General features: G+C 40.8%; 2 protein-coding genes across 6 annotated transcripts in view; one reads left to right on the forward strand and one right to left on the reverse strand.

Annotated features, from left to right (window-relative positions):
• Positions 1-6,500, forward strand: part of kcnab1a (potassium voltage-gated channel subfamily A regulatory beta subunit 1a) — an 83,846-nt gene extending 77,346 nt beyond the window's left edge. For all 5 annotated transcript variants that reach the window (XM_061682292.1, XM_061682290.1, XM_061682294.1 and 2 more), the window contains 2 exons: positions 1,986-2,074; positions 2,711-6,500. In XM_061682292.1, coding sequence (XP_061538276.1) covers positions 1,986-2,074; positions 2,711-2,800 — 179 coding nt within the window. In that variant the 3' untranslated portion in view covers positions 2,801-6,500. The remainder of the gene's footprint in view (positions 1-1,985; positions 2,075-2,710) is intronic.
• A 763-nt stretch (positions 6,501-7,263) lies between these two features.
• ssr3 (signal sequence receptor, gamma) lies at positions 7,264-9,875 on the reverse strand. The gene is made up of 5 exons (XM_061681616.1): positions 9,653-9,875; positions 9,259-9,385; positions 7,863-7,961; positions 7,601-7,732; positions 7,264-7,498 (listed from the first exon to the last, which is right to left on the reverse strand). Exons 1-5 carry the CDS (start codon positions 9,783-9,785, stop codon positions 7,432-7,434), a joined length of 558 nt encoding a protein of 185 aa, XP_061537600.1. The 5' UTR covers positions 9,786-9,875; the 3' UTR covers positions 7,264-7,431.
• Positions 9,876-11,055: the final 1,180 nt, after the last annotated feature.

Raw genomic sequence — 11,055 nt, forward strand, 5'->3', positions numbered from 1 at the left:
TACCACTCTTATTCAAGCAGTCCATTCCATGCTCCGCTCCAGCACTTTTATCCAGCAGCGCCCAGAAGGCGTGCAGTGCCCAGGTGATCAGAACAAAAGGTTACTAAATTGCTGGGAAATTAAATCTGACGCTGTCACTGTTGCCTGAGGGTGCCGTTTTCAGAGAGGCAGAGTGTGCTCCATTTTCCATGACTTTACGAACGAGCGTGTTGGACATTGGCAGTTTATTGACACTCCAGTTGACGTTCACTGTAAAACTAAACATACATAACAAAAGAGTTACACCTATTAAAAATAAAAAAAACAGGCTTCGTTTCTTTCTTTCGTTTTTGTTCACAGAAATGGCTAGCTCAAAGCTAACACACAATAAATGGAAAACACCGTTGACGAGCTAACGATAATTACCACTCAACTCACGGCACTTTTATCTATCAATATAACTAACATTTGTACACAAATGCAGTATAAGCACTTACAAACAGGCAAGACACCAGTAATATTATACATATATTCTTCAAACTTTGAAAAAGGAGTTATAATAACAATATTCGATTGTGACGTCTACTTTCTTTGTTACTGCAACTGTGTATTTCATTGCGTGCACCACACTGTCGCTCAGAGATCAAGACGTGCACTGCAGGAACAGTGATTGTCAATAAAACTCAACCCCAGTTATTTCAAAAGTGTATTGCTGCACAGAAAGCAAATGGCCTTCCCACCATATACTAACAGTCAAAAATAAGTAAAACTTTGTTATTTTGCAATTTAAAAGTAGAATTTGAATTTATAATTTGTTGAGATTATTTTTCATGGTTTTCTAATTTATTTCTTATTTCATCTATGCAAATGTGGAATATGCTTATGTTTAAGTTAAGCAGTGGTTATGCTGCAATTTAAATATGTATTTTTCTTATTGGTTTTATTGACGTTATTATCAGTATGTCCCAATAACATTTTTATTTATTTTATTCAAATGTAGTACATTCCTGTGTTTAAAGTTACTTTATGTAACCCATTGGTTAATAATAAATGGGTCCGTTTTTCTCATCCCTACTGTTGCTGACAATTGTTCTCTAATATCACTTCATCAAGCCTTTTCGAACATTCCATACTACAAAATAATGAAAGCATGTATGATTATTGCTGATATCAGATCGGACTGATATTGGTATCTGCCAAAATTCAAGGCTGCGATATGGGTATTGGATCGGAAATTTAAAAGTTGGATCGGGACATCATTACCCTATAAGCAATGCATACTTGAACACAAACAGTGCAGCTATACATGTAGACAGACAGTATAACAATACTCACAGGCATACATTCTTTATTCTCTGCAAAAAATGACGAATATTACCACAGCTCACGGAGCAGTTGATAGTCATAGTTTGTATCTGATCGGATATATTATAGTGCCTCCTGGTGGTCAAGGTGCACACACCAGAAGGAACAGCACAATGAATTAGTCATAATGCCTAAACTGTTTAAATGTTTACCTTCAATTTAATTATGGTATTACTATATGCTATTAGTACTGCAGAGTACTGTACAGTGATATTTTCATTATTATTTATTGGTGTTTTATCAGGGGCTTCAGCAGATTAATGGCATTTCAATTCATTTAAATGGGGAAAGATGATTTGAAATATGTGTTTTGCGTTACGACCATGGTCACGGAACAAATAAAATTCTTACGCCAAGGCCCCGCTGCACTTTTTTTTCAAGGTTAAGAGAGCGCAGACCTCCCTCAATGTTCTAATATTTGATCTTTTATTCTAAAAAAAAAAAAAAACACATCTAAACCAGATAATTGCACTCAGACAATTATGAAAAAAACATGCAGATGATTGGCAGAGGTAATTCTATTGGGGGGGAAAAAAATCTACTGTAACTTCAAGACAATAAAATTAAAAGTGTGACACCCAGTGGGAAGCAACAATGGATGCTGCAGCATCTCACTCTTCCACCTCGTCCTCTGTCTGCAGCATGGTGTTTAAGGAATGAAGGCGTGAGTTCAGTCCTGTTGGGAACATCCAACCCCGAGCAGCTCACAGAGAACCTCGGGGCCATACAGGTGAGAACATGCACACATTTTTGCACATTGACCACAACATGACTGGGATATATCCCGATGAGTCGTCGCAGGGCTTTTCCACGCTGCGACAATGAGGCGCTCTCAAGTGGCCGCGCAAGCCCGAAGCCACTCTCAGCACGTTGACTGTCACAGCTGACTTTCCTTTCTCTCACCCTTCCGCCTTCTCTCCGTGACGTGCATGCACTCATGGCCAATAATGAGGTGCTCTAAAGCGGCCACTGGACTTGATGGGGAGATGAAGTTTCGGACTGTTGCCATAGCTAGTTAGCTAACTGAATATTGCAATTACGCTGGATAACGGCTTGTGCAAACAAAGGCGCTCAAGTTCTTAAATAGTGGGGGAGGGGTGACTTACGCTAGAATCCAAAGTGTGTCACACTGCACCATTTTAGCCAAACCCAAAAATTAAGGAAAACTGAAATGGTGAAAACGTATTACATAGTTCTCAGTCCATGCAATTATCTCCAAACATGTATTATGTATTTAGAAACATATCTCTAAATTCACTTCACTGACTACATTTTGTCAACTCCACATTTTACAAGCCTCATTTGAATCAATCTTTATTTCTGTACATTTCTCACATCTTCTTGGTGTCGTGTTTCTCACGTCCAGGTCCTTCCCAAGATGACCTCTCACGTTGTGTCTGAAATCGACCACATTCTGGGCAACAGGCCGTACAGTAAGAAGGACTACCGCTCCTAGATCTTGCTTGTAGGACCAGCAAGAGGTCAAGTTCTCCTACAGACTTGCCATACCGCTATCATGGACCTACTGTGGCCTGCCTCAGACTGGAACAGACCCCGCGTTGCATGACATGGTCTGTCTGAGCCGTCCTGCCGGGTTCCGCGAGGCTCACTTCGGGTGCGAACCTGTTCAGTCTCTCTTTGATGCTTCTAGTTTACCTTAGTCCACGTGGCCTGTTTAGCACCAGTCCTGACACGTGGCGCAGCCTGTTAAGTACAATATGTCTAAAGCAGGGGTGGGCAAACATTTGTGCTCCAGAGCAACATTCAAAGTTTAAGACTCTCCACACTTCGCTTTATAGCCACAGGTACAAAATTATCGTGTTATAGTAAAACTATATGTGTATATCTACTACTGTATATACTGAATTGGTATTGCGGCGCCCGTCTGGATCTTGCGTCGTACCTGGAAATTGAATTTTGTAGTGAAAGCTCTTGTGATATTTTTTGACAGGTGATATTAATTTTTGATTGGCCGTTACATCTGCGACATTGCAACTGCCTTCATCTGATGGTCGGCCACTTATGAACACTAGCTGCAGAACCATGCACACTGCGCGACAGCTCAGTCGCGTTTGTCAGCGTCGCTCAGTGTGTGGTGGGAAAATGGGCCAGAGGAGGAAAAATGTGAATGTAAAATTATCTAAAGCAAAACAGTTTATTTTAATAATAAAATAATAATTCATGCTCATTGCAAAATTCTATTATTAATAATTAATTAGTGGTAGTGTAGTGACACAGATGGCGATTCCCAGTCAGTGCCCCAATACCCAGCCACTGCTAGTCCCAAGTCTACTTAAAAATTGCATGGGTTGTGTCAGGAAGATCATCCAGTGTAAAAACTGTGCTGAACAAATCATGTGAGTGACTCACTGCGGTGAACCCAGATGGGAAAAGTTGCAACATAATGAATTCAATTGTCATCGATGAACTAATTTTTTAATTAAAAAAAATGCACATCCATCGTCAACACCGCTTATCCTGGTTAGGGTCGCGGAGCCTATCCCAGCTGACTTTGGGCGAAAGGCAGACTACACCCTGAACTGGTCGCCAGTCAGTCACTGGGTACATATAGACACAGACAACCATTCGCACTCACATTCACACCGTCACTGAGTGGGAACTGAACCCACGCTGCCCGCACCAAAGTCAGGCAAGTGTACCGCTACACCATCAGTGACTTGGTTGAAATTTAATTTAAATATTTATTTTTTACTTTTACCAATTTGTTGAGTCGTATGTGTCCCACAAGCCATACTTTGCCCACCCATGCTCTAGAGCGACCTCAACATGACGAGCGGCACATCAGGAGCGTTTCAAGAAAAAGTGCCTTGCTTGAGAGCAACTTGCAGGTCCAGTAGGGGAGCAAGTTAAGCCTCTTCCACGCAGAGACGCCACGAAAGAGCAGCATTAGAGCCAGAACAGAGGAGCCTGCATTTCTACACCTTTGCCTTTCACAGAACATCCATCCATCCATCCATTTTCTGAGCCGCTTCTCCTCACTAGGGTCGCGGGCGTGCTGGAGCCTATCCCAGCTGTCATCGGGCAGGAGGCGGGGTACACCCTGAACTGGTTACCAGCCAATCGCAGGGCACATACGAACAAACAACCATTCACATTCACATTCACATTCACACCTATGGGCAATTTAGAGTCTCCAATTCATGCATGTTTTTGGGATGTGGGAGGAAACCAGAGTGCCCAGAGAAAACCCACGCAGGCACGGGGAGAACATGCAAACTCCACACAGGCGGGGCCGGGGATTGAACCCCAGTCCTCAGAACTGTGAGGATGACGCTCTAACCTTTCACAGAACAGAACTTTGCATAGTAAAATATTGACATTATTGTGTGTGCATTCACAGCAATTTGGCATCCAATCAGGCAAACTTACAGTGGATAGAAAATGTCTCCATACCTGTTCAAGCCAAGTTTTTTGTGATCATGCTTTGGGACTGTTTTTCTTCAGCTGGAACTGCATGGGGCCTTCGTCAAGGTGGAGGGAATTCTGAAAAGTTCCAAATACCAGCCGGTGTTAGCACAAAGCCGTCAGGCTTCAGCGAAAAAGTAAAAAAATATTTGTGGTTAATCAGGGGCACTTTAAATGTTGGCAGGTGTGTGCTGACTCTCATTCAAGTTTCAATGTTATTTCTGAACACAGCCACACCTCATTATCTAAGTTGTCCATTTTTATTTACCCTCTCAAAAATATTTCCTCTTTTTTTTTTTTTTTTTTTTTATTGAGTTGTAGTCATAGGACACATTAATGGTAGAAAAAGTTTTGTCATGATTTGTCTTCGCCTCATTTTTAATAACACAAAAAATAGCATTGGATAATGGGTGTGTAGTCTTATTTATCCATTGTATGTGCCTAAAAAGAAACCTTTTTGAACACCAAAAATTACTTTCAATACAACACAGGCGAGGCGAGCTCCGAAGGTGGAATATTTATGCCTTTGTGCATGTAGAGAAGTGACAAGGTCTTTTACAGGCAGTGTGAAAGGGGCTTTCATTTCAGTGTTACACTACCCACTTGTTTGCTCCCGAATGACTCAAACCCACTTAGCTCATTTCACATTGGTACATTTTAGCAAAAGTCAGCATTGTTTTGGATGCAACACACACACACACAAACGTGAGTGACGGTGTCTCAGGAAAGTGGTTGTAATAGCCTATGGAACAATGGAGATTAAAAAAAAAAATATATATATATATATATATATATGATACTTTTACTCCAAAAATACCGAATTGTGTACTACTTATTTAGTAGATTGACAACAACTCTGCTATGTAAGCCTAATATTAACATAATAGATACAAATTAATGCATGCATGGGTTCACTGTTGCTTGGGTTCAACAAAGCACACAATTAAACCGTATATTACTAACGGGGGTAGGGGGCTCGCTCCAAGTTCCCCTTGGCCAGATGGAAAGATGTCGCTCTCTTGTGGTCAATCGAGGAACTGAAGGACAAGAGCGAAAAGAGTGCTGTTCTTTCCTTCCAGGTGCGTTTATTTTCATATATTTCCCCATTTTGTTTTCTGCCGATCAGCGAATACTGCATTGCAAATGGATGGAACAAACACAGCTATTCACGTAATAATTCTTACTGATTTCATGGAAAATGGCTTACAGGCTTAAGTATTTTGACATGTTCTAAAAGTATTCCTTCTGAGGGACTGTAGTGGCATTTGGAGCCGTAGTTTAATGGGATGTACAGTATTATAGAATGCTAGGGTATGCCTTGTAACATAAATATCCAGAAGGCTCGTGCATTTCAGAACTGTATATGGACTGGTTGATTTATGAGTATGATGTAAATAGTTATTTTTCAAGTTGCATTGTTGAGTCACTCATTCTGAAGGACAAGTACATTTCATCTTCAACAATAAACAGCTCAAACCAAGTACTTCATTTGCCAGATTTTGAGGAGAAAAGATTCACCGATATGTTCCAACTGACTAAATGGTCAACTCTGCTCTGGTGGTTGCTCTTGTGGGGAATAAAGCAAAACATAAGTCAAATTACATCTTGTTCATTATATCGGCACTACCCAATTGGGTCTAGAGCTGTAGCTTGAGGGTCCACAAAATCATTTCCACATTACTGTATGTTGTATCATTTAAAAAAAAAAAAAAAAAAAAAAAAAAAAACAACATAGTACCTACATATGGGGTCATACATACTGCATAATGCACCAATAAAACAAACACTCTCTTACATCTCCCTACCTTAGCTTTGGGCCAATTAAAAGCTCTGATATGACTGCAATACATCATGTAAAGATGGGATCCTTGCATCAGTAACTTTACTTGAGAATCATTTGATGGATAAAGATTCAAATTCCATCCATTTTCTCCCACTCATCTGGGGTCGGGTCACGGAGTTAGGAGCCTTAAGCAGGGAAGGCCAGACTTCCCTCACCCCAGCCACTTCGTCCAACTCTTCAGGGATCTCGAGGCATTCCCAGGCCAGCCGACAGATGTCGTCTCTCCAGCGTGTCCTGGGTTGTCCCCCCAGGGAGGCATCCAGGGGGCATCATCATAACCAGATGCCCGAGACACCTCGGAGCAGTGGCTCAACTCAGAGTCCCTTCCGGATGACCGAACGTCTCGTCCTATTTCTAAAGGAGACCCCCCTGCGGAGGAAACTCGCTTCGGCCGCTTGTATCCGTGATCTTGTTTAGACTGAAAACATGTCACCATTTGTGGATGGAAACCTGTCTTTAGTTGAGGCCACATGCCAACCATAAGCATGTTATTTCCCCTGCATAACATTTATATGTAAAAAATGTGATCCCAAATAAATGCTTTGCGAATGGAAATAACTATTTTTTTTGTAGTTGCAGTTTAGTATTTCTAATCAAAACTAGCAATCCAACCCAAAACATGAGTAAAATTAACACACAGAATGAGCAAATACCATGGGTTATTTTTATTGTTACAAAAAAAAGATACACCTGGAGCAAGTCCCTCCAGATTTTTTATCATGAATTTCATGAAGTTGAAATGTGATTGTTCCCCATTGCCAACTTTCGTGACTCAACCCAAATATCCCACTCTTCCTCCCTCTTATCACCATCCTCATCTACTTGGATCCAGTGGACAGCAGTGCAATGAGTCCGGAGGAAGCGCCGATTGACAAGATGTAGTTGCTAGAAAAAAAAAAGGTGTGTTAAGGCAAAAGCTAACCTTTCTGTTGGTTTTACATGAAACACTTGACTGAACCGTTCGAGCGAGATGATCAGAAAGGATACACAGCGGGGTTGAAGTTCTTGAGCAGGAAGAAGGAAGCAACGATGACAAGCACCAGGAAGAGAGTGTTGTTGTAGAAGATTGAGAAGGTGGTGGCCTCGTAGTCAGCGACCTCGTTTTTCTTCCACAGGATTCTGAGCCAACACAAAACAGAAGCTTAACTATTGCAGTAAGGAACGATATAGTCTGCTTTTTATTTTACTGTACATAAAAAAAAAAAAATCCGGTGCAATTTGTGAAGTCTTTCTTGAACGCATATTTCACCTCTCGTCTTTCTCCTTGCGGGACATCTTGCGATTGTCGGCCTCTGACAACTTCCTGGTCACCTCCTTGGAAACGGCATCCTCGCGTTTCTGAGCAACTCTGGAAGGATCAGTGAAGACAAGTTGATGAGAAATGGTGAGAAAGATTGTTTCCAGCACTATAAAATAACAGCTGCAAATGGTAGTTTGTGCCCTAAAAACAACCCAAACAATTGCAACAAAACAAGCCTCAGAAAAAAATTATTGTGGCTGTTATCAGCTTCACAACAAATGCTACTACCATGTGTCATGGTAGATGGAGGTACTACAGGACACCACACCACAGAGCAGACATGGCATCTGTAAAGCTGATGTTTACAGTTCAGTTACAGATAAACTGCGGCTGTACGCGGCATGAAAGATATTGGTACAAAAAGCTGCTAGACATTTCGACATGACCTGGAAAGACAAACTGCATTACACTGTAAAGAAGTGATTCTCAACTGGTTGGTCAGGACGCAAAAGTAGGCAAAAAAAAAATGACAGGGGGTCCTTAGAGTACCGACATACAATGTTTCAAGGTTACAAATGGCACACAATGAACCAGTTTGCATGCTGGCGTAAGAATACGTGGTCACGTGGCACAAGATGCCAACCACACTTACTGTTTTTCATTTAATTGTTTTTTTTATTAATCAAGGGTTTTGTGAAATTGTGATTTTAATCATTTTTGTACATGAAGCTGTCATGATCATCCTCGTTTTGTTAATAAGGGGCTCTGAAAGCCACTTTGAACATGTAAGCATGTGTTGCTATGTTTAAAACTCGGGTATGTATATGTTTTCAAAGACCCTTGTTGAGCAATGAATGTTCTTTATTGTACTTCACTTCTGTAAAAGTGGGTCAATGACGAAAGTGAATGAAGGAAAATGCGGGTCCCCAGGGTGATAACAGTTTGAGAAGCATTGCCGTAAGGCCTGTACAGATAATAGAGACACCCCCTGATAAATGCCTTACTTGAATAAATAAGTGTTCTTGGCCATAATTTGAGGAAATACAGCATGTTGTATCGGGTGCTTTAAGTGCAAAATCCAATGCAATATGCTTCAAATGTCTGATCGGTGAAGGCTGGCCTGCCAACACCACCCAAAAGAAAAGAAAAAATGTCAATCTGGGTTTCAGTCAATTGAATAAATCTGTGGAGGCCCTAAACGTTTGACAGCAATGTGGAGTTATTATATCGAGCTCACGTGAATTTTACAAAGCACATCATTCTTTACATCACAAACGTTGGAACTCATACTGAAGATGCTATTAGTTAATAGCCCAATTCAATAAAATATCGATGAAAATGTCCTTTATGTGTCCAGACTTTAGGGTCAAAGTGGGAAAAACAGCGTTACGTCTGTGCATCTTACTTGTGTTTGAGAACAAACTTGACGTTCTTGTATGCGAAAGCCACCAGGTAGGTACTGGCCAGCGTCATCACGGCGTACAGGAACGCAGACTGGACCAGGTCCATGTGCCAAATCCTCCAGAACAACCCTGAAGACAACACAGGAACCAAATCAAACACCAAGTCATACTGATTATGTCTCACAGGTTACACTGAGCTACAACATTTTGTGATGGAGTAACACAGCTACGCTAACGTTAGCCAACGACAATGTAATAGCACCCTTGTGGCTAACCATTCATTTTATTTATGATTTCTGGCACCGTGTGAAACTTCTTATTTTTTTTGATTGACTCTCGATGCTTGATTATAGCTTCGAGTTGCCGTTAGCAAGTGAGCAGCAGCCAAGTACTCACAGATGGGGATGGCAGAAACTATGAGCGCATTTGCGTAGAACAGCGCGGTGGACTTCGTCGAGAGGTTTCTGCTGAAGTCCTGGAGGAGAAGGTCTTCCTCTGACTGCTGTTTCATGCTGACTTTAGGCGCCATCAACGCGACGAGAGACTGGAGCGCTCGGCTGCCGACACAAGAATACTGACACGTCGCGAGGAGAGCTCAAGAGGGACGCGTCAGCATTCATCCGGAAGTACAACGCTGGCTTTCTTCTTCTGACAATCTCACAGGAACGACATTACAGCGTTCACTTGCAACATTGCCCTCCACGGGTCAACATGATTATTGCAAATGAATAGCAAACGATAAAGGCAAATAAATAAATACAAAAAATGCAATCAGTTTTGTAAATTAGCTGACAACAACCCTTGAGTAAAAGTACAAGAATTAAAGTCTTAAATCATATGACATTTTCTGTAGGCATCCAAAAGTGAGTGTTTATTGTTTTAAATTGTTTGTATCAATTTTAATTCGACTTGAATTCAAACAAGATGACTAATGGAAGAATAAAATAGCAAAGCAATGTGTTAACATGACACAGCGGATGGTTTGTTTCTCTTCTCTGTAGAAATGTTACTTCATTATGGTTCATGCTTATTTTCCTGCTACATCAACTGGTATTACTGCAAGATCAACATCTTTTGATAAGCACTGCCTCCCTTCAGAATTTCACTTTGACAGAATACATGGTTTTAGAGCAGAAAATAAACCTGATGCTTGCATGACGCAGTTCATTTCGGCAGCCAGTCATTTATCAGCTTCTTCCTCTTCTTCTACCTTCCCAACATATTGTACACTACTTCTCTTTTTTCATGTATTAATGAAGAAGTGTGCCTCTCTACTTCTTGCTACTCACATTCCACCAACTGGAAGTTTTTAACATGAAACGTGCAAGGTGAAGTCAAATAGTGCCTAGTGACAAAGAAAAAACATGATCTTATATATCACTTTAAGGGCAAGTGGGGGGCCATTTATGCATAATTATATAGTTAACTCATTGGTCTGTTTGTTTGTGTGCAACGTCCTGTTTTTTTTTCATGACGAATCTATAAAATTATTCAAATTTAGTGTTACCCATTGGCATCCATGACATTTTTTTCTCCTCCTTCAGTTGTTTCACAGTGGTCAACCACTTAATATTGAAATTTACCTGACTAGAGTGATATATTAATAATGTCATCTTAGCATTTAGTTTTCGTTTCTTTTTTCAAGCTTGAGTTAATGTAAAAAAACATTTTACACAGCTCGGTGACGAGCGTATGTATAGCATAGTTTCAGCTTCATTTCACTCTAATGCTAAATTCAAGGAAACTACAACTGACTGGGAATAATTCATTCAATTTCTATGAGATGCAGAATTCTGATG

This window comes from Phycodurus eques, chromosome 7, assembly GCF_024500275.1.
Source record: "Phycodurus eques isolate BA_2022a chromosome 7, UOR_Pequ_1.1, whole genome shotgun sequence".
Lineage (NCBI taxonomy): Eukaryota > Metazoa > Chordata > Actinopteri > Syngnathiformes > Syngnathidae > Phycodurus > Phycodurus eques.

What these genes read in the sequence shown, in the direction of transcription:
- ssr3 (XM_061681616.1), bottom strand. Translation starts at nt 9,785, where the DNA reads ATGGCGCCTAAAGTCAGCATGAAACAGCAGTCAGAGGAAGACCTTCTC. An exon ending in AGTTTCTGCCATCCCCATCT is followed by an intron (nt 9,386 to 9,652) that starts GTGAGTACTTGG and finishes TGTTGTCTTCAG; the next exon opens with GGTTGTTCTGGAGGATTTGG. An exon ending in AAGTTTGTTCTCAAACACAA is followed by an intron (nt 7,962 to 9,258) that starts GTAAGATGCACA and finishes TGATCCTTCCAG; the next exon opens with AGTTGCTCAGAAACGCGAGG.